Source organism: Triturus cristatus, chromosome 2_2 (genome assembly GCF_964204655.1).
Source record: "Triturus cristatus chromosome 2_2, aTriCri1.1, whole genome shotgun sequence".
NCBI lineage: Eukaryota > Metazoa > Chordata > Amphibia > Caudata > Salamandridae > Triturus > Triturus cristatus.
In genome coordinates, this window is record NC_140582.1 from 1,088,950,410 (window position 1) to 1,088,974,549 (window position 24,140).

Below are 24,140 nucleotides of genomic sequence, written 5' to 3' on the forward strand. Positions count from 1 at the left end.
AGTATTCTCAGCTCGTTCTTCGGAGCGCTCAGTTCTCGGCGTCATTGGCCCCGACGCAAGTGCTTCCTGCAGGGCAGGACTGCATTTTTGGAAGTGAGACACGTTCCGAGTGATGCGCCTGTTTTCTGACTCCGCAGTCAGCATGCTGCCCTTTTGTCGAGTGACTGTCAAGGGTTCCGCTCTAAACCTGCAATCTGTCTTTCTGCTTTGTTCTTGCTTGACCACAACACAGTCTCCTTCTCGAAAGAGAGAGATCTGGCTCGTCTCCTGCAGTCAGCATATGCTTTCATGTTCTCCTTGCCGGCTCTATCAGCTACCGTCACCTCTTGATGGATGCGACTTGGAGATACTGGTCGTAGGGCTCCCTCCCAGGTAGGTATTCGTGTTCGAATGGGGCGTCCCAGCATGAGTGTTGCCGGACATTTGCCTTTGGTGGCATGAGGTGTTGTTCGATATGATCGGAGCACATCGTTGAGGGCCGTTTGCAAGTCTCTTTTGTCAAGCGTGGCCTGCTGGAATGTCTTCTTCAGGGTGGCCATAAATCTTTCAACGGTGCCGTTAGCCTGCGGCCATAGCGGCGTTATTCGCCGGTGTCGAACATCCATTAACTTCATAAAGTCACTGAATTCCTGCCCGTTGAAAGGTGGACCATTGTCTGTTTTCAGTTCCTTGGGCACACCCCAGGCTGCAAAGACCACTTTGATGGTGGCGGCCGCGCTGGTAGATGACACGAACTGGGCAATGGGAAATCGTGAGTATTCGTCGATCACTACGAGAACGTATTTGCCTGACTGCATGGGGCCGTAGAAATCCATGGCTAATTCGTGCCAAACTCCAGGTGGTAGTGGCGTCATCTGAAGTGGGGCTGGGGGATCACCATGCCCTACCACTTGGCACTGCGGACAATCCTTCAGAGTGAGCTCCACCATTCTATCAAAAAGCGGGAACCAGACACACTCACGGAGGGCCCTCTTGGTCGCAACCACGCCTCGATGACTTTCGTGAGCCAGGTTGATGACTCCTTGAGGCAGTTGACTGGGGATGACAATTCGGTGATCTCTTAATAAAAGACCCTCTGCGGTGACAGACAGCTCCCCGCTCACGTTCCTGAACGCCTGCAGTTCCTGACGCGTTCTCGGATCACTCCCTTCATGGGGCTCTTCGTGTCACCATCGGTGTGTCTGTACCCTGCAAATCACCCCCTGTAGCATCTCATCTTGCGAGGTGGCTTGTTGAATGACTTCCAGAGGAACAGCGGGTGGTCGCGCTTGATCCACCACAAAGTGAATATATTCCTCAGCGACAGACGGTCTGGAGAGTTGGGATGCTTCGGGGTGTCGCGACATGTAGTCGGCTGGGTTGGCTGATTTCCCCGGCTTATGTACGATGGTGTATGTGTACTCTTGCAAACGCAGTCCCCAGCGTTCAATGCGAGGTGGCATTTTGGAGCGCGGATTCCCAAAAATGGTGACGAGCGCGTGGTGATCTGTCACCATGGTGAAGTGTTTTCCATATATGAACACGTGAAAGTGTTCACAGGCCCACACTACCGCTAGACTCTCCTTTTTGGGTTGTGAGTAAGCTTTTCCGTGTCGGAGAGACTCCGGCTGGCATGAGCTACTATGTGGCGTTGATCTGTGTCGTTGTCGTATTGGGCTAGGATGGCACCTAGACCGACAGGGCTTGCGTCTACTGTAATTTCAGTCTTGCGGTCAGGGCTGAAGTATGCTAAACTCTCGGCTGCTCCTACAGCTTGTTTAATCTCCTGGAAGGCTTGCTCACACTCGGAAGTCCACTCAAATGTCTGTCCTTGCTTGGTCAGTGTTCGGAGTGGGTGGCTGAGAGTGGCATAGTCCTTAATGTACCTCGAGCAGTAGCTCGCCATTCCCAGGAAGGATCGCACGTCGCTGACGTCTCGTGGGCTCTTGGTGCCATTTAACGTGCTCACTTTATCAGGGTCGGGCTTCATCCCGTCCCCTGAGAAGATGTGCCCGAAGAACTTCAGCTTCGATTGGTGAAACTCACATTTATCTTTGTTGAGCGTTAAGTTCGCTTCCAGGAGGGCATGGCAGACTCGGTCTAGGGCCGTGTCATGGTCCCCGTACACCAGAATGTCGTCACTGTAGTTCAGTGTGTTGGGGATGTGGTGGATGGTCTGGCGAATGGCCTCCTGGAATATTTTGGCGGCTGAGGAGATGCCGAAGTTCAGTCTTTTATATCTAAATAACCCCAGGTGCGTTGCAAATGTTGTGATATACCGAGAGCTCTCATGGAGTTCCAACTGGTGGTACCCTTTGTTGAGGTCTAGCTTGGAAAACACTCGAGCGCCATTCAGTGCGGCTATCATGTCACTCAAATGGGGGCCTGGGTGACGCTCTCTCTCAATGGCGGTGTTGGGCATCCGCATGTCCACACACAACCGCACCTTTCCAGGAGTCTCTTTCTTTGGAACAATTACCACTGGTGACACCCATGGTGTGGGACCCTCCGTTCGTTCGATGTCAGCCGTTAGCAGATCCTGCAGTTCATCTTCCACGGCCTGCTGGAGATGGAATGGCACTTTCCGAGGATGTTGGGCAACCGGCTGGACTTGATCATTGATGTGTAGACGGATCTGGCCTCTGTTCATCTTGCCAAGTCCCATGAACAACTTTGGGAACTTATGGGCAATGTCACTGTCGTTGCTGACACGGTATAGGATTTCCACCAGCCGCAGTCGTTCGGCCGTCGGCAGACTAAGAAGACAGTCAGCCTCCGGTCCTTCTATAACATGTATCACGGTAGGAACAGATGTTGCTTGGTGTCTCAGCACGGTTGAAAATTTCCCGAGACAAGGAAGTGGCTTCCTGGACATCCAGGTGTAGACACGGACATGTGCTGGGCTCAGTCGAGGGCGAGGGTTCATTTTTTTATACTCAGTCACCGGGATGTAGTTTAGTGACGCCCCACTGTCCATTACAAATTTTGTGTTATGTTCACCGACACTGATATCCAGTCGGGGATACTTCTTAAGTTGATCTGGGTCGGCAATCATATTCGCATACTCAACCGAATATTCTCGTTCGTCTGATGTTGATCTGGAGTCTCGAGATGATGACCTCCTCGACCACCGCGATAACCGCGACTCCCTGCTGGAGTGAGAGGATCTTGACGAGGACTTTGGGCGATCATGCACCGCTCGCGCATGGTGCCGACGAGTGTCGCCCCGCGACGTCCCGTGTGTGTTCTTTTCCTTCTCCCGGCGATACTCTCCGCACATGGCCTCAAAGTGATTGCTCCGCCCACACTTGCGGCACTGCTGTCCCATAGCTGGGCACGCTCCGGTGTGTGGGAAATCATACCCGCATCTGTAGCATCTTCGTACTGGCGCCTTTCTCGCGTGATCATGACGTTTGCTCCTCCTCCCTGAGTCCGGCCGACGGTGTCCAGAGTGACGGTGGCGCGACGATGGCCGGGAGTGCCACCCATGGTCCCTGGACCCTCGGCGAGGGCGACTGGTTCGCACCTGGCATACCTGCTCTCTGCGTTCCGTATGTCCTGCTTCCATGGTCTTGGCCTGTTCCTCGGCCTGATCGTGCACTCTCGTCATTTCTTCGATTTCGTCAAGGGTGTGACTTTTCTTCAACAGTTTTCTTCGGAGAGTCTCAGACTGACAGCCGTCAATGACGCGCAATCGTATGGCGTCATCCGTCGAAAACGCCTCAAAGTTGCAGTGGCGTGCTAGCCGGCGTAGCCGAGTTATGTATGTACTCATCATCTCATCTTTTTCTTGGTGCGCCCGCTGGAACACATACCTCTCGTAGTCTACGTTCTTTTTGTGTAGAAATTTCTTGTCTAAAGCTTCCCGTACCTTGGCGTACGTCCCTGCATCCGCAGCCGGAATTTCCTTGGTCATTTTGCTGATGTCTTTTCCCACAAGATTGCGGAGCGCAATTAGTTGATCCTCATCGCCAAGTACCTTGGAGCCTTTGATGTAGTCTTCGAAATCTTCAATCCATTCCTCCCAGCGGGGCCCCATGCTACCCCCAACCACGAGCGCCAGAGGCTCTGGAGGGCGCAAGTGTGACAGTCCCATGACAATGGGTTTCACCTCTTGACGTGCAGGCGATCCTTGGTTTGACACGTGCCTCACGTGTGCTCGTTTAGTTCCTCTCTAGTTCACTCTCTTGTCTTTGCCTGGGCTTGTTTGATGTATTCCTTGCCTTTGCTCGTTGAAAACTTATTTTTTTTTTCTTGCCTTTGCTTGGGTTTGTTATAAAAATGTCTTGCCTTTGCTTGGGCTTGTTTAATTCTTTTCTTGTCTTTGCTTGGGCTTGTTTTAATTCCTTCCCTGCTTTTGCTCGGGTTTGTTGAATCTCACTGGTGGCTCCTGGGTGCCTGACTTCAAGATGGCCGCCTACACGAATTAAGGAGGGGTGTCCCTATGCGGCTGCCTGGTTTAAAGATGGCCGCCGGACCGGCACTGCACACGGGGCTTAACGCGAGGCTCAACAGTTCTTCAGGGTTCTCCCCACCTTAATTACGCTGCTCCGGGGCCTCACTCGCCAGCTCCGTGGGATCTTGGTCAGCACAGGGTAGGTGCGCTCTACTGCTGCCGCTTCTCCTGGCATATACGCGATACACGCGTCTCCAGCTTCACGCTGGGGTGGGGGCTTGAATTTCACGCGGCGAGTCACTCTTCGCCTCCGGTCGACGCTGCACTCTGGTCCTCGCGGCAGCGACAGGAACCAAGGGCAGGGGCCAGGGTTTCACATTCACCCCGCTCGTCTTAGGGCATTGGATCCGGCGCAGACTCGGGGTGCAACGCGCGCAGCGTTGCCTTCGACTTCCTTCTCTGCTCTTCGCACCGGGCAGACCACGTCTCACTTTGGGGTTCAGGAGAGCATGCCGCTCATCCCACCCTCGTCGCCAGCTGTCATGTCGTGTTACCCCCCAATAACGACCGACACCGTGGCCTTAGTCAGCAGAGCTTTATTCCAATACCTTTTACCTTGCCGTCCCTACTCTAACTGCCGCCTCTGACGTCGCTCCTCCTTTTCCTCTCCCACCCGGATATTCCGCCCCCTCAACCACTAGACTGCTCACACAACTGTACACCACCCAGTGTGGATGGGGACCTGCGAAGTACCCCAGTGCTAGAGAATATTCTGTGTGGCTTCCCCCAGCGCTAAGCCGATCTATTTCCCCCGCCTAGACTTTAGGGAGCATGTTAAGGGATTAGGCAGACCCAAGATTGTATAAGTGGGAAATCTTGGCAATTGTGTATTAAGGTGGCGATCTATATCATTAAGCACTTAGGACCAGTGTGAACGGAGCCGTGGACAATCTCACAGTTTATGGATTAGGGTCGGCTGTCCCCCTCAACACCTCCAGCAATCTGCACTCCAAGCCTGATTGACTCTATGCAGACGTACAGGAGTGTAGTACCAATACGTAACTACTTTGGTGAGTGTTTCAGTGAGTGCCACATTGTGGTTGTGTGCTTAGCTCTGTAGTATATCTCTTCCTAATCCCTGTCACCGAGCTGCGTTCCTAGGACCCTTTCTCATCTGGTCTAACTGGCTTTGTACATGAATTTGTTACGTTGGTTCAAAAGTACATGCATCTCAGAGTCTTTTATCCGATGTTTTGGTGATCAGCCACTTCTTGTATTGGATGAGATGTCATTGTGAGTTAGTCCTATTGTGTGGGTCTGGAATCCAATGGCAGAGTTGCATATAACAGAGGCATTCAGTTCAAGAGAGTCCATCGTCTGTGCACAGTTGGGTAAAAGGCATCACTCCCTCCTCGTCGAATAGATGACCCATAGAATGACAATCCAGTTGCCATCACCTCACGAACATCCCGGATCTCACTCCCAAAGCAAAGTCCGGGTTGTCCAACAGTGGGGACATGGGTGAGGGAAAGGAATTCTGTGTGATCGAGGACAGGTATAGATGCTGCGGTCTATGGATTTTCTTTAGGAAGGGAACCCTCCAAAGTGACCTGCCCACTGTGAGAAAGTGCCATCTTTCTTGCATGGTATGCCCCCACTTTTTGCTAAATTGCTGAATGTACTTTGATTAAGTGTACCCTGGACTCCTGCCAATCAGGTGCCCAGGGCCTATGTTCCTTCCTTAAAACACACCAACTCCAAATTGGCAAACCCTAGCCACATGTCAGCCCCTGGTAAATGGTACCCTAGGTACCCAGGGCCTTGTGGCCAGGGAAGGCCTCTAGGGGCTGCAGCACTCGTTGTGCCACCCTTAGAGGCCCTGTACCCTTACACACACACACTGCCTTTGCAGGCTGAGTGTCTGGGTGCAGGACAAAACAAAGAGTCGACATGGCACACATCTCTGTGTGCCATACCCATCACCTACACTTCCAAGGCATATATCAGTCACCCCTCTAGCTGGGTGCCTTACGCCTATGGTGTGGGCACAGGAGCAGGAGCCCTGTGCCCCTACAGTATCCGGGTCCATTCCTGGGCACTGTAAGTGCAGTGCTGCCATTTAAGAGTACATGGTGCTGAGAGCTCGTCAAACACGAGCTCCACAGCACCATAATGGCAACACTGAAGACTGGGAAGTTTGGTATCAAACTTCTCAGCACATTAAACCCACACTGATGCCAGTGTGGGATTTAATGTACTAAGCACCCCAGAGGGCATCTTAGAGATGCCCCCTTACAACTAACCTACAATCCACGTCTGCTCTGAGGCTGCCCAGGCTGCCACACAGCAGACACGTTGCTGGACCCCTGAGTGGGAGAGCCCCTGCTCTCCCGGGCCTGCAACAATGCACATCCTGGGTGAGGTGATAAATCTCCTCCCCCAGGATGAGCAAAGGGAAGCTTCAAAGGCATGCCGCCTCTTGGAGTTTCCCCAGGCCACTGCAACCCCCCCACTCTGGCGGGAAGCTTGGCCGGAAACCCCATACAACGACAGGGGATGTGCCAGCCTGCCCACCCCACCCCTCAGGTGGGGGAGGCGAGGTGAAGCACATCTCCGGGCTCTCGCCATCTTGAAGATGGGGGGCCCTACCCTATCAGGATTAGGCTACTGATCCCCTCCCACAGGAGAGAGGCAGGATAGGGGGTGTACCCACTCCAGGACAAGGACCCATTGGTCCCTGGCCTTCACCTACCTGTAACGCCCCTAAATCTAGTATTTAGGGGCACCCTGAACCTTCCTTCCCCAGATTCCAGATTCGAAAAACTACAAGAAGAGCAAGAAGAACAAAGACCTGCCCTGCAACTGCTAAAAAGGGAAGAAGACACCAACTGCTTTGGCCCCAGCCCTACCGGCCTGTCGACTCCCGGACCTGCACTGGCGCGGCATCTCTAGTGGCCAGCAACCTCACCAAACCCCGGAGGACCTGGCTACCTTTTGGCTCTAAGCCCCTGGGACTCCCATGAGTAGAGGCTCTACTCAGAAACCTATTTCTATCCCCTGGCAGCAGCCCGGAACCGCGAACCCAGCACACTCTGCACCAGCCAAGCCTGGCCAGTGCCGGAGTGGACAAAGACCCTGAGGACGACCCCACGGCGACTGTGACCCCGAGTCCGGCACCCAAGGACCCCCCTCGACATTCCGGAAGAAGCCTGCAGCCTCAGAACAGAGTTCCACCCCAACCGCGATCAACAAGAGGGTAAGATTTCCGACATCAAAAGGCACCCCTGCACCCGGCGCCCTGCGCCCCCCTGTGCCCAATCCCGGGGTACCCACCTAACCTACAACTACCCAACTTACCTCTCGAAGTGGTGGTGGCACCTGAAGCATCCTCGTCCCCGAGCTTGCAGCCTTTTTCCTAACCGGAACATTCCCATTGATTTCCATTGAGCGCCCGACGGCTCAAAAGCACCCTGCACCCAGCCGCCCGAGTGGCCCTGGCAGTGCAATCTCTACACTAGCCTACTTCCCCACTTGCCCTGAGTGAGTGACCAGGAGCCCAGCTCCCACAGCCGCGTGGCCTGCTAGTCAGCAGCCACCAAACCAGGCCCCCCTATTCCTCATAGGCTAACATTGGGCCTAACTCTCTCTGCACCCGGCCGTCCTGAAACCGCTGAGGGTGAACTGACTGTACCTACCTGACACTGGGAGACCCCTGAGTCTATGCCCAGAACTTCAACTCGGCCAGTCGAGAACTTACCCTTAAACCGCGATCTTCATTTTCCTCATAGGGTAACATTGGCTGGCTTTTTCTTGGAAATTCTTCTAAGTGTGAACTTTTCAAAACTCAAAATATTCACCAAAAATCAACCGAGTACCAAAAACGAATTTACTCACCTGCTCTTAGGTGAGCTCCCAGTGCTGGATCTTGGTGCCCAGCACTGACTATGAAAAGTACCCACAACTACACTTACCTTTAACTCCTTTTTCTTCCATAGGAAACCATGGACTGCTTTTCTGTGAAATTTCTTCTAAGTGTTGATTTCTGCAATCTTGAAATATTCTTTTAAAATTGTACAATTTCTGCAAACGTAATTACTTACCTGTTTCTGATAAAGACCCCAGTGCTGAGTCTAGGTACCCAGACCTGGATTACAAAAGTAACGATAAAGTACTCTACCTGCAATTTGAATTTCTTGCCATAGAGATCCATTGAATGTTTTCTTTGAAATATTTTCTAAGTGTCAACTTTTGAAATAGCTAAGTATTATTTAAAAATGAGTACAGTAATTAAGTCGACTTTCACCACTTGATTCTGAATATTGTCCCAGGGCTGGATTTAGGAACCAGACCTGGAATTCCAAAAGTAATCTGAAAAGTAATTTATTACAAATAACCTGAATTTACCATTGAGCTCAATGCATTGTTATGTTTAGGAAATAGGATTGTTTATTGCAACCAACTGTGACTATTTACAAAAATCCATTGCTTATTGCAAAAGTATTTATATTCAACCTCTCATTCTGAGTAAGTATATTTTTATTCCCTTTGTGGTTCTAAAAATAAAACAAGCATATATTTTATATATATAAACCATTGGCCTAGAGTTCAGTTATTGAGTGTGTGAGACCATTTGCTGACTGAGTGTGTACAACAAGTGCTTTACACTGTCCTCTGGTACTGCCTTACTGCTCGACCAAGCTACCACTTTAGAGAGTAAGGTCATACCTAACTTTAACCTCTATCAGCCCCTGGGGGACTGTGGACTCTGTACACCCTGTACCTATTAGGGAACAGTATATACAGAGCCACTTTCTCACACCCACCACCACCCTGTCTTGAAACAACCAGTGCTTCTCAGATTGAGCCAGATTCCACTCCACTAAGTAAGGCAATTGGGCCAGCCTGGTAGTACGATTGGACGTCTGGAATGCCTAAGGCCCCAGAAAAGGAGCTGAGGTGTAGCTATTAATCTGGACTGTCGCCATGGGTAGGTGATAGCAATTCAGAATCTGTGTCCTGAATTTCTCCCCCAATCCAAAATGTGCAAGAAGCTGCCTCAGGAAAGGCCAGTGGACTCTATCGAAAGCCTTTTCAGCATCAATCGCCAGGAGTATGAGTTCTCTCTGCGCACGTGAGGCATTCTTTACAAAATATGGTGAATACGCTTGGTATTGTGGCTCTTTTGTCTCTGGGGAATGAAGCCCGCTTGATCTGGATCAACAATAGAAGGCATATTTGTGCTGAGCCTGCTAGCCAGAATGCCCATAAACATTTTTAATTACACATTTAAGAGGGAAATGGGCCGGTATGAACTGCATTGCAACTTCTGTTTGTCCGATTTGTGAATGACGGCAACAGAGGCTGCCAGCCTCGAGGCCGGTATCGCCTTAGGGATGGCAAAGGAGTTAAATAACCAAATACGTGCTATGATGGGGCAGAAGGTCTTGGAGAAAATCAATGAGTAACCATCTGGGCCCAAGGACTTTGCAAGTTTCAGACGATAAATAGCTGATATAACTTCTTCTATGTGTATCTCTCATTCTAGCGACTCTGCCTGATCTGCAGAGAGAGGGGTTGTGCGCGCAGATTGGAGATACCATGCGCGATCCGCTGGATCTAGATGATGGCCAGAGTAGAGGTGTGTTTCGAATTTCCAAAAGCACTCGCTTATGGCTCTGTCCTCTGTAGCCAACTTTACACCCCCACCCCCGACACGCGTTTAGAGGATACCCTCAGGGCCTGCTGTTAAGCACATAGCTTGTTTGCCAGAAGCCGGCCACATTTATCTCCGCTGACGTAGATGGAATAATGCAGGCGGAGGGCAGAATACTCTGCCCAGTCCAAATAAATGCCCGCCAATTGGAGGCGAGTGGCTGACAGTTGAAGCCAAACCCTCAGGTAACCCGTACGTTGGTGTATGCGTTAAAGCTCTTTGACTTGTTTTGGTGAGGGTCTCCCGTTTCTCTTTTCAGCCTGTATTGTAAGCAGCTGAAATCACGATGAGTTCCACCCCCGCCAATTACTGTTTGAGTGTTGCTCACAATATTGCGATGGAAATGTCGGGGTGTCATCAGTGCAAGGTACTCAGTGATGGCTCGTTGAATCTGAGCCACCACCTCAGGACATTGTAGCATAGTTTCTCGCAGTCTCCACTGGCGGGTGGGACGCTTCAACGGGGGGATGGATAGCGAGTGTCACTGCAGTGTGATCTGAGAACGCCACTGTGAGTATTGCCTTCTTCGTGATGAGTGTATGAATGTCTTTCGTGCCCAATAAGTAATCCAACCTTGCATACGTTTTATGTGCATTAGAAACCAGGAGTATTTGCGTGCTTGTGGACGGAAGGCCCTCCATAGAGCTCGAAGCCCTAGGTCTCTCAGCCACTGGTGTCCTCCCTCCAATAGCGCCCCTGCATGCCTGTGCCTCTGAGCCGATCTGTCTCGAATACTAGGTTGAGGTCCCACTCCCCATCAATACCCTCCTCTCAGTTGCAGACATCACCTCCGCCAGTGCAGTGCGTAAAAATGCCTCCTGTTAGTCATTCAGAGCATAAAAAGAGTCCACCACTAAAGACTGTCCCCCCCCCAGTGTAAAGTCTGCCCCTAATTTCGGCCCCCTTTTTCCCCACTCTCTGGCCCTGAAGGAGTGTGCCACCAGTATGGCCCCCCTTGCTGTCTTTGTGGAGGCCGAGCAGAAAAACTGGTGAGGGAAAGCACATGGCCTAAGGCGGTGAAAGTCCTTTGGGAAAAGATGTCTCCGGAACTAGACAGATGTCTGCTCCCAAGTTTTCTAAATGTGACTATACCGCCCTGCATTTTACTTGGTTATTAAGCCCTCTCACATTGAGGGTGGGAACCTTAAGTGATGTGGCGTGCATTGGAACCATTCATATTGATGTAAGCTATGGGATTCAACAGTCTGCTGGTTCGAGGTGGCCCACTAGTTGTTATGGAAGTCTCTGTGAGTGTAATGCGTTCATGTCATTTTGCCAGCTATGTAGGTGAGTGTATTCCCCAACGATGAAACACAGAGAACAGGAAAAAAGTTTAACTTAAGAACTGGAGCAACAGCTTACTTTCACTCCCACAGCTTGTGAGTTTGACCATAAGAGGTTCGAAATGTGGCCAGTAATCACCCCCCTTGTCCTCTCCTCCAGCCACCACTCGGCCCGTCAGCCCTATGCCCGCTACATGACCGATCCTCTTATCTGTTGTCCTTTTTGGTCAGCACAGTAGGAATTGCCTCTAGTGCTGCCTGCTGCTCCTTGGCTCTCTCTACGGGGTCCGGGCGTGTCGCCACTCCTCTTGCTCTCCATCTCCGCCATCAAGACCGTCGTTCCCTCGGATGGGGGGAGGAAGGGTCCAATGCTCTGCCCTCAGTGGACAGATCCAGGGCCTGGCAATCCTCTTCTAATGATCTTAGCTGGAAAAGTTTCTCTTCACAGCAAAATATAAGGCAGAAAGGATGTCCCCACGAGTGGGCTGTCCATTTGTTTTGCATGTACATGGTGACAGGCTAGAACTCTCTCCATTTCTGCGGCGTGATTGCTGCTAGGTCTTGATAGAGTGTCAGTCTGGTCTCCGAAGGTGATACAGTGCTTCTCACGCCCAGGCTTTGCGTAATATTTTTTACTTGACCTCAAAATGGTACACACATACTAGAACGTCTGCTGGGGGGGCTGTACTAGAGCGCGACAGTCCAGCAAGCTGTGTTTGGTCAATCTTTATTTCACTTTCTGAAGGCGACCCCAAGATGTGACCGAGGAGATCCCTGATGTAGCAGGGATGTCCTCCCCCTCTCCTTTAGTAGCTATGCCAGTATTCAAACATTGTTCCAATGGGATCTGTTCTCAAGATCCTCCATGTGGGCCTACAAATCTATATGTTGCTCACAGAGGCGGATGACTTCCTGCTGGAGGTATTGGAGTCCTGCCTCTTGACCATCTCACTTGTCTTCCAGAGCTGCAACGCAGCCCCCAACGAGTCCACATCCGTTCTGTCCTGGGAGAGGTTTCTTTTGACCGCCTGTAGGTCATCTGTCAAAGTTGTGAATAGGGATTTCAAGGAGTGTGTCTTTGGCTCCTCCACCATACCCTCATCCTGGCATTGCAGGTAATCCGATGGGGCAGAGGGGTAGTCGCTGGATGAGTCCCTGGTTGGGCAGGTGAGCATCTCCTTGAGAGTGCTGTCTTTCTTGGTGCAGCTAGTTGCCAATGTGGGCAGCAGTCGCTATATGACTTTCCAAGCGCCTCATGCCGTGGGTCCGTACTGACCTGCCACCACCCAGAGTGCCCCTGAAATGAGTCTTCAAGAGGAAATGGGGACGGCAGTTCCGGACAGGTCTCTCCTCTGTATATGCCCCACAGGTGGAGGCCGTCGGTCAAGCCAGTGGAGGCGGTCTGTCAAGAAGAAACTCCCTATGTACTCTCTAGCACTAGGAGCCCCGCAATAATGATCCCGCAGCGCAGGCCCTAGGCACAGTTCTTACTCCCCATGTTGTTCAAAGGTCCCCTAGGCTTAAAGCAAGGGGCGAGGCCACGCCCAGGCCACCGATGGGGGCAAATTACAGTCGTACCATCGCACACGACCCTGGTAAATGTTGCCTCCTCGACTTATCGCTGTGAGCAGATCCTCTCCTCCACCACAGGTGGGGCGTGCACCCATGTCCCATTAAAGGCACCACTACAGCTCAGTGCAATCCAGTTAAGCCTCAGCCAGACAGGCAGGCCCAGTCTGTTACCGCCGAGCTTTCTGGCCTCCCACAATCCCACTTCTCATAGTCTCCCCAGGATTGGGGGTTCCTGGCTCCACGGCCCTCACTGCGCACTGACAAAAGCCACGAGGTCCCCGGAGGTTGCCTCCACAGACCCGGGCGGGCACCCGCACATGCACATAGCTGAGCAGGTCCAGGACAAAGTTGTTCACCTCAGGTGGCGCTCCTCTGCTCCAATACAAGCAATGCTACACAATGCCTCCGAGGTAGCCTCTCTGCATCTCAGCTCCTGCTGCGGCCTGTCACCACCGGACGTGCTTCTCTTGGGCTAGGGGCAGGTGCACTCCTCTAGCTCTTCGAGTCTTTCCACGATGTCAGCGGGGAAGGGGCCAGCTCCAAACACCGACGAGGGACAGCTGACCACAGAGTGAAGGCAAGCCCAGCCCCCTGGGCTGCGATGCGTGCGCCTCACCAGGGTAGTGTCCAACAGTGCCGCTGGCCCCCGCTGCGGACCTCACTTCACTGTGGTGGTCCGGTATCCGCCGATCAGCAACTCCCGGCAGGCCTCTCCACAACTTGTTCGCCAGTCGCCGCAAACCTTTACACAAGCCCGACCACGCTCTTAGGCCCCCCTGCTGTCTGGGGTCCTGTGCTCAGCTATCTGCTCAGCAACCAGGGCCTCCCAGTGTGTAGCCCCAGTACCTAAGGTTTCCAGGCAAATGCCTATTTCAGATGTCGTTTCCTTTTGCTGGACAGGTCAGTGCTGATGTGCTGGGCCGGTGGCAGGAAGGAGAGATGAGTTAAAGCGTCTTACCCTGCCGCCATCTTGGCCACACTCCCTTCATTGCCTGATACTGTGGTTTGAAGAAAATACTATGACTGGGTTTACTATGATAGGGCTGCCCTGTGCATGATCTGTGGGGATTTATGAACGTGTGTGAATGAATGGTATGTTTGTATATCGGTGACAGAGAGCCTATGTAGTTGTGGCACAGGCCATACCTTTCGCCCTACACTGTTACATGTACAACAAAAAAACGCACAACCTTTTTTTTGTAATGGAAGAAATTTAAAGTGCAGAAAAATGCTCTGCAAAAATGTTCCTAATAATGACCTTTTGTCTGCACTTTAAATTTCTCTTATTTAAAAAATTGGCTGTATTTTTCAGGTATAACTATGGCAACGTGTTTACCAGCCGCTGGGAGCAAGACGCCTGTTGTGTGTAAATACGACACTTTGAAAAGGTAGAAAGTTCAACTGAAAAGATCTTATTTTAATGTGCATTACATAAAACTTATCATTTTATTTTTCTTCCCTTGTCAAATTGTTCTTAAATACAGGAGGCATATTACTCCGGTGGCCAGTAGGCATGATGCCAAATTTGTGACAGGAAAATAGTCTTTTGTTTAAATGTGAGGAATTTAAAGTGAAGACACATGCTTCATAAAACATTAGGACCTAATTGGCATAATTTAAAGTAGAGAAAAGCACTAAGACAATGTGTCCATAGAAATATGTTCGAGGCATATGAGCTGCAGATTACACACTTTTGCATAGATCGCCATCTGGTGATGGGCCCGGATGTTTGCAGTTTGTTTTTCCTTTTGGAAAGTCTTTGAAAGTCACGAGGTCGGTGACTCCTCCCTTGGATCGTATTGCGCATGGGCTTCGGCTCCATCCTCAGATTTGTTTTTTTCCGCCATCGGGCTCGGACGCTCCGGTTCCGAACAGCTTCCAGTTCGACGATCGACGCGCAATCCTCACCCCAATCGCTGTATTGTTTCGATCACGATCTCTTCAATCAACGCGCCTCCTCATCGACACAAACCTTCGGTTCCAGTCGTCGACGGCGGCCTTCCGGCCTACCCAGGCTCCGGTCCCGACTCATGGAAAGAACTCCATTTAAAAAGTGCCCTCAATGTAGGTCCAAATTCCCCCACACCGATCTTCATGAGGTATGCAACCTTTGCCTCTCCCCAGAACACGAGGCTCGAGACTGTCCGGCCTGTAAGTCTTTTCGATCCAAAAAGACTATTAGAGACCGACAAGCTAGAAGGAACATGGCACACTCCTCGACGTCCATTCCAGTCGACATCTTCGGAGACGACATCGACGATCCGGAACATCATCGGACCGAAGAGGACCTCGTCAGCGCTTCCGAGGCCGACGAGTCAGATGTGGAGAACATCACCCCGGCGCAGAGGGTCGTGAGTACCAATCTACCCCCTCCCACACCCGCGCCGACACCCAAAAAGGCTTCGGTCACGCCTTCGCCTCCGGGCCTAGGCAAGACCAGAGACACTGCTTCACACACCCCACCTTCGGGCCCAGTGAAGAAGCTAAGTAAGCCCTCAGGCGGCTCCGGCTCGAGCCAGCCTGCCAGCGGTGCCGAGAAACACACTTCGGCACCGAAAAAGAAGACGGACTCCACCTCGACACCGAGTTCCGAACCGAAGCCCGCGGGGTCGAAACCCAGCCCTTCGGCACCGACCAAACCACACAAAGCCACCGACACTTCCAAGCCGAAGCCCATCTTGGCGCCGACCAAGAGACCGGAAGGTCCCAAGCCGGGTTGTAAACATCAAACCGGCACGGAAAAACCTAAAAAATCATCGGCCCCAAAGCCTTCGGCGCCAACGGACCAAATGTCCTCACCAGAGCTATTTACACCGGATCCCTTGCAAAAAAACTCTTACCAAGGATCCAGAAACTGGACATTTGACACTCTCTACTAAAAAGAGACATTTGGACAAGCCGGCTCCGCCTCCACCTCCAAAGAGGAAGGACTCTGCTACCTCTCCATTCAGAATACCTTCCCCTCCTCCTTCCCCACCTCCTCCTTCCCCACCTCCTCCTTCCCCACCTCCACCCCCTCCACCCCCCACCTCATCGTTCTCCTACTCCGTCTCCAGACGATGATGATCACGGGGACCCATATTATGATACAGGGGATGTGCCACAAGACCCCACCCCTACAGGATCTCCAGATCCACCTACCCCAATCCAGCCAGGATTGCAAGCATTCAGGCTTTGCGACAAAAATTCATACCTCAGCACTCTCTTCCAGCACGAGTGTTTATGCAACTCATAGGGATGATGGCCTCTTGTATTTTTATAGTTCCCCACGCAAGACTCCAGATGCGTCCACTCCAAGAGTGCTTAGCACACCAATGGAACCAGGCCCAAGGGAAACTGATCTGTTGTTGGTAGACGGTCGCACCCATCGCTCTCTGCAGTGGTGGAACACCACAAGCCTTTCCAAAGGTCGACCGTTCCTGGACCCGGTTCCCCAAATAATACTAACAACGGACGCATCGTTCTCCGGCTGGGGAGCTCATCTATTACACCTCACAGTGCAGGGCACATGGACGCCGCAACAAAAGTTACTCCATATCAACCATCTGGAGTTACTAGCAATCTTTCTAGCCCTCAAATCTTTTCAAACACAAATTTCAGGCAAGGCAGTCCTCATTCGCACAGACAACATGACGGCCATGTATTATATTCAAAAACAAGGCGGCACACACTCTCCACAGCTCTCTCAATTAGCACAGAGCACATGGAGATGGGCAATTCCCCCCAAAACCTTTCTCCTAGCTCAACATGTCCCAGGAGTCCCAAACACAATCGCAGATCTACTCAGCAGACAGACACAACAGATCCACGAGTGGGAACTTCACCCACAGGTTCTTCATCCGTTCTTTCAAATGTGGGGGCATCCACAGATAGACCTCTTCGCCACCCACGAAAACACAAAATGCCCAAGCTTCGCCGCCAGATACCCACACCCTTTGTCCAAAGGAAATGCGATATGGATGAACTGGTCAGACAAATTTGCATACGCTTTTCCGCCTCTCCCACTCATTCCATTAGTGGTGCAAAAGCTACAACAGCAACTCCCTCACACTAATCCTAGTAGTTCCAACGTGGGCCAGATAACCGTGGTACACCATGCTGCTGGAACTCTCAGTAGTACTGCACCAAAAGCTACACCTCTCACCATGCCTCCTAACCCAGAACCATGGAGAGATCAGGCACCCGGACCCAGCTCAGCTCAACCTTGCGATCTGGCTCCTGAAATCCTAGAATTCGGGTACATAAACCTTCCCCCTGACTGTATGAACGTCATCAGAGAAGCTAGACGCCCTACCACTAGAGCCTGCTACTCTGCCAAGTGGAAAAGATTCGTTCTTTATTGCCATAACAACACAATCAATCCTCTAGACGTGTCTATACAACACATCATATGCTACTTACTCCACCTACAAAGGTGTAATCTAGCCTATACATCCATTCGACTACACCTCGCAGCAATTGCAGCTTACTTACAAGACAGGCAGCACCGATCGCTTTTCAGAGTACCTGCCATTAAAGCCTTCATGGAAGGCCTCAAAAGAATAATTCCCCCCAGGGTACCACCCTCACCTGTGTGGAACTTAAATATCGTTCTCACAAGGCTGATTGGGCCTCCCTTCGATCCTTTGCATAAATGCGAACTGAAATTCCTCACATGGAAAACAGCTTTCCTTGTAGCTATCACTTCCCTTAGAAGGGTTAGTGAGATACAAGCACTTACCATACAAGAACCTTTTCTTCAAATGCACCAGAACAAGGTTATTCTCCGCACCAACCCAAAATTCTTACCTAAGGTCATTTCCCCTTTTCACCTAAACCAATCTGTAGAATTACCAGTATTTTTCTCGCAACCTCAGAGCGTTGCAGAAAGGGCTCTGCATACACTAGATGTCAAACGAGCCTTACTTTACTATATCCAGAGAACACAACCCTTCCGAAAGACCAAACAACTGTTTGTCTCTTTCTCTCCACCACACAAGGGCAACCCCATCTCAAAATCAGGGATAGCTAGGTGGATTGTTAAATGCATCCAAATCTGCTACCACAAAGCAAAACTAACGCTTTCCGTTCCCCCTTAAGCCCATTCTACACGGAAGATAGGGGCTTCCATGGCATTTCTAGGGAACATCCCACTAGATGATATCTGCAAGGCAGCTACACGGTCAACACCGCACACTTTCACTAAACACTATTGTGTAGATGTGCAAACCAAGCAACAAGCTAGTGTGGGCCAGGCTGTACTGAAAACACTTTTTCAAACTACTGTAACAGATACCGGTGGTCGCCGCTAGGGTTTGGAACTGCTATATAGTCTATGCAAAAGTGTGTAATCTGCAGCTCATATGCCTCGAACGGAATATGCTACCTACCAGTATGCATCTGTTCTTGGCATGTAGAGCTGCAGATCTACACACGCCCACCCGCCTCGCCGGCTACCTGTATCTGTTCCAGTCTATCTTATTTAGATACAACACACATGGGTTTCCTCACTGTGATTACTACGCTCCATCTTTCCCTGCTGGCGAAAAACAATCTGAGGATGGTGCCGAAGCCCATGCGCAATACGATCCAAGGGAGGAGTCACCGACCTCGTGGCTTCCAAAGACTTTCCAAAAGAAAAAACAAACTGCAAACATCTGGGCCAACACCAGATGGCGATCTATGCAAAAGTGTGTAGATCTGCAGCTCTACATGCCAAGAACAGATACATACTGGTAAGTAGCATATTCCTTTTCTTCATTTTAAATTTCTGCCATTTTATAGGAAAATGCTGTATTATAAACATGGCACTGTGTCTACCAGCCACTGGGAGCAAGATGCCTGCTGTTTGTAAATGTTGCACTTTGGAAAGGGAAAAAATAAAAATGAAGAGTTAACTTAATCATTAACTTAACTCTTCATTTTAATTTTCTCTCATTTAAAAGCATTCATAAGTATAATTTTGTTCTCATGCTCCACTGTTGAGTTGTGAACGACTTTTATTTTAGAGTTAAAAACCTCAGTGCTTCAGTTCTGAACTTTTGGGACCACACGGGTCATACATCTGAGTGGAGCACTGCTCATTATCAGGCTCTATCTGAAGCCTGATAATAATGTAAAATAAGAATAGCCTTTCCATAAATGTAAAAGTTAAAAATGAACTCGAGGGTGGGAGCTACTCTGAAGGGTTCTGTGAGCTAGTGGAAGCTTGTGATCAACTGGTTAGAGACTCACAACTAGTACATAAGCATACATGTTTGTAGCCAGAGACATCCCTCTAAAGTTATAGTTGTGAGGATCGGATGAACTGGTTATGAGTAATTTGTACCGACAGATCTAAAAGATTTATAAATTGTCTGAACATTTGTGAATGCACTTTACAAATCTAAGATTCTAAAAGGTGGAGCAGGGGTAGGGACATCAGTTGGATCATGACAGCTGATTTTGAATCTCTTTCTCTAAGTCACTTCTGGAAGTTCTAATAAGATTGTAGACTTGTGCCTAAATCAGATAACGTCAGCAGGTCTAACTAGGGCAACTTGTTATTTTTGCCTGAGGATGTGTGGGATGTTGGAAATCAAAAATCATGCACATTTGTATGCCTTTTGGTTGCTAGAATTGTAACCTTTCTAAACAACTGTTGACAATGTTTGTCCAACATATTTCATAGTTATGGGCCAAGTATTTGTATTTTGAACATTAAAACGCATTTCCACTTTGAGTCATATGTGTTTTCTACCATGACTGTATGGATTTGGGTGTATCTTTTGCCTATGCTATGCTGCACTCTGTAGTGCTGTTTATGTAGCTAGAGCTTGCAAAAGGCCTCGAAATTTGTTAGTGCATGGCTAGAAATTATGTTGTTCCATAATGAATAAATATCTCCTATAGTTAATGCCTGGACATATGATTTGTGTTTTGTGCGGCAAACTATTCACAGGAAGCTGTCATCGCAGCTGATTTTAGAATTAATAATTCCTCTTGTTATCCTGAAAATATGAAAAATGGTTCAGGGGACTTGTGTGATGGAGATTTATTTTTCCCTTAATGTTTCCTTTTACAATTTAAATATGGTATTTGGAGAGTAGGCGTATTTCCTCTACTGCAAAGATCAAAAGAATATGATCATGTACTAAAGGATTTTGTGGCTGCACAGCAAAATCACAAGGTTTAATGCTGCAAAATTGCATCTGAGGATTTACTAAATGCCTTTTGTGAATCGGAACAGCCTTTCCGAACAACAAAAGGGGTTTTGCAACATCGTAATTTGGACGGAACATGAGTGACAAACCCTTCTAACTGTAAATCGCTATAAGAATTATCAATGATTTTGGTTTGTAATTGCTCTCCCCAACCCTCCCTCACTCAACTTATTACTACACATGTGGTACCACAAAATCAGACCGGTCTCGAATAGTGCACAGTTTGCGTCCACACTTTGTGACCAGTCTCTTTGTACATCTGCCACTTTGATCTTTGGATTTTGGGAAGACCCAGGAAATTGACAACAACTCATAACCACTTTGCCAACATGCCAAATAATTTCTAATATAGATATTAATTGTTTGAATTGCTGAATGTACAGTCTGATTATTGTGAAATTTCCAAAATTCTTAAGATCCAGGCTGCATTTGCTGATACTGCGCTTGATATAAAAGCTGCGTATGAGATCAGAGACAAGAGGCGAGCACCGATGGAGTGGACAAGCGGCAGTTTGGCCAATACTGCCACTTTGCTTTCAAGGGCTGGAAGAACAGAGGAAGCTTGGTAAGCTAGATTTCAGTTTATTTTATACTGATTTCAAAAGTTAGACATAAGCTGCTTAAGGTAGAGGGTACTCACAAAGAGCATTTTATGTTGGCTAAAAATCGTGTACTGTACTTTTCTATATGAAGAAGTAGTTTATGGTTTTCTAATTAGCAAAATGGTTGGGAAGGAATCTGACATTTATTGTCTATTACCAAGTGAATTGAGCATATGGCTGTTCAAATAGGCCTAATTGCCATGCATGAATGTAGACCTGCTTAGCCAGCTTGGGCATCTCTAATTTATCCAGGTACCCTGTCTATTAACTATGGATAGAGGTCAATAATGACTGTGGGGAGGTGTTTTTGTTATGGCCTGTGTGTTGGTTAACGGTAAGGCAACACACATCATCGTGATCTGCAGTTTGAGATTTGGGGTAGCAGGATGACCTTCAGGCCCAATCACAGTTCTGCTGTTTTTTAGGCCAGGTGCATGAGAAAGGAAGGTTCTAATCATGATATTTTCTGTGCGACATGGCCACTATGCAGAGTTCAATTCTTAGTAGAAGAGTGTTGTGCAGTTAAAGATAGCCAAGTGTGAACTGACGTCCTTAAGGAGCCTGAGGAACATGTCCTGGATAAGGTGTTAAAGTTGTTGTGAAATAGAAGTGTATAGTTGAGTTGTGCAGGTTGTGGGCTTTGACTGTTACCGAGGCTGTGGGTAGGTTATGCAGATGTCAGACTGACCTGAAGCGCCCCTTGGAATACTGTTAGTTTGGGCCTGCGTAACTCAATCATTGTATTGAAATGCCAGATTTAGACTTAAATCTCTGGATGGAACGTAGTACCCTTGTTGAGAATATGTCTTTTGGTGAGTTTGGATTTGGCTATCACCATTTTTTTTGCCATGCTTGTAGTTTAAGTACGAGATTAATTGCTAGGTGATGAAAGCAACTGTGATCTCATATACTTTCAAAACAGTCTAAGTATATCGTCTGCAACCGAAAGGGATCTTTGAGGTCTCAGGTGGGTCCTGCTCTGGTGATCCCAAGTAACTCGATCTAATACATCTATTGTTTTGATATGAAATAGTCTGTTCTTATCAAAGTGTATTATCTGTACTGTTCAACATCGCTGTTGAATTGGCAGTGATGGTTCAGTGACCACATTGATTCATGCGTACGCCACCTCTTCCTGAATGGTGGTAAATGTGTTGGACTGCATTACACCGATAAAATCAAAATATTTTGAAAACCGCAGCATCTGGTTTGACAAGTAAACAGAGTTCTGTTCCTTCCCAGATGTCCGCCACTAAACTATGCTTTGCTGACCTACTTTACAAGACCTGCACCTGTTCAGAGGAAGGGAGCAATAGCTAGTGTCCTCTTCCTGTTGAATTAAAAGGAAAGGTTTTGCGGACTCAAAGAAAGTAATAAAGCTACTGAACCCCCTCAAACGTCAGAGGTAGAGCGGAAAGAAGGATGCATTACTAATTGAGCAAAAAACGTTGATGATTGGCTTACATTGACTGAAATGCACCATGAAGTTTTAGGCAGTGAGAAGCGCTAACCGAAGACCCAAAAGACTCGGTAGCGCCACCCTGTTAAACCATCCGTCTAAACCCCTGCACCTAGTATACTTTACACCTGCTGACCATGACCATACCTTGAAATCCACCCTTGCTCTTTAAGGTGCCATCAGAGGTCTAAACCAGGAATTTTTTTATACTGATGCAGACAAAACCCGAGGAGACGACTCTCAGGAAAGCTTCCAAGCCACTGACAATCAGCATTAAGAAGTTGTTCTGAAATGTGTACATGCCTATGAAATGTACCGCGAATGGTTGCAGGCTTTTGCCCAGCAGGAAATGTGCTATTTATGTCAAATCCCACTAAGAATCAAATAAAGATTTTGCTACTGAACGGCAGTATTATTAAATGTTTAACTATTATGGAGCGTCAGATTATCCTGTACTGGGGTTTCAGAGTACACTTCACCTGCTCATGTACACAGTAGGCCTTCAAATCTGTTGACTGTCTTTAATACTATATTGAGCGTTTTTCATCAATTTATACATTTCATCCATTCACATGTAAATTTTTTCTGCATTCGAATTTTACACAATATGCCTTTTGTCTTTACCAGGAAAATACTGGAACTCTTCAAAAAATTAAATAGAATACCCAGGTAAGTTGATGGCTATTTTTGTAGATTTAATTCATTGTAGGCTTTGTAGAGTGCTTCATCCCCACATATGCTCATCTTCGCAAATAGTTATTTTAAATTACAAATCCAGTTATGGTAGTTCTGTTTTGACACGGTGTAATTTGCCTAGTTATTAAAGTCTATAAGCAAGACGTTACATAAGGCGTGCTGTTGCATAGATTGCCGCTCTTGCAGTGGATAAAGGACAGGTAGGTCAGATCGAGTTGGAATGAGTTCTGGTCTGCCTGGCAGTCAGTGCTGGCCTCAGTGGGAAGGCTGTCGGCAAGGAACGTCCCAAAAGTAATTTGCTCCATATTCAGCGTGTAAAGCTGGTTTATAGGGATGCCGGCATAGAGTGCAGTATGACTTTGCATGCAACAGTGAAAATAAAAAAAAGTCTTCAAAACAGATCCTGGTCCTCGTTCACTTCTAGGATCTAGAGAGATCCCTGCTGAGACAGATAAAGGAGCTGGAGCAGCCTAGGGAGCGTTTGGAGTAGCTAATGGCATTTAAAAAAGTCAGTGCTCTCCTTTCTGATAAATAACTTAAGGAGCCAAAGCCATGAAACTGCCTGTCGCAGGCATTGAAGATTTGACAATCTCCCAGATAACAAGCACTAAAACAGATTGCATGTAAACACCCAATCCAAACGAAAAAGGCGGTAAAGCAACTAACGGTGGTTATTAGCTCATGTCGCTTCCACAGCAATGCTTTGGCAATTGACGCCGGTGTGTAGCATGAAGTACAAATATTGTTTGCAGTTTATCGTTCGGCTTGCAATCGAAGTATGGTCTGAGATTTTTGTGTCTGGCAAGAGTTATTTGTTTGTCAAAGAAGTTACATGGAGACACATTAGCAGGTGGTAAGAGCTTATGATTACAGGTTGGGTCCTGGTGAGAAGAATTATTAATGCAGGGAAATAACCATTTATTTTCCAGTGAAGGCATTTGAATAGCGGCATTGAAGGGTCTCTTTATATCTTGCAGAAGAGCCTGGAGTGTTTTTTTAGAAAGTGGTTTATAGCCTGTTATCTCATTGAAGTAGGGGGGAGACCCTTTGGCCAGACGCACCCGGGTTTGACATTGCATTGCTAGGTAATTGGAGAGAGCAAAGTCCACTGAAAAAACTCTTAATCTGGATAAAATGGGATTCACAGTTGAGTGTGGCAGATTTATTTTTTTCTGTCCTTTTCCATGGTGGATTAAGAAATGGAATCTGTACTCTTGAGTTTGGCAAGTAAAGTGGATGACCCACCGCACTGCCTAGTG

At 48.6% G+C, this 24,140-nt stretch overlaps 1 protein-coding gene across 1 annotated transcript in view; it reads left to right on the forward strand.

Annotated features, from left to right (window-relative positions):
* Positions 1-24,140, forward strand: part of PTCD3 (pentatricopeptide repeat domain 3) — a 367,594-nt gene that overhangs the window by 318,784 nt on the left and 24,670 nt on the right. The window contains exons 21-22 of the mRNA XM_085642617.1: positions 20,541-20,689; positions 22,813-22,854. Of these exons, the coding sequence (XP_085498743.1) occupies positions 20,541-20,689; positions 22,813-22,854 (191 nt within the window). The remainder of the gene's footprint in view (positions 1-20,540; positions 20,690-22,812; positions 22,855-24,140) is intronic.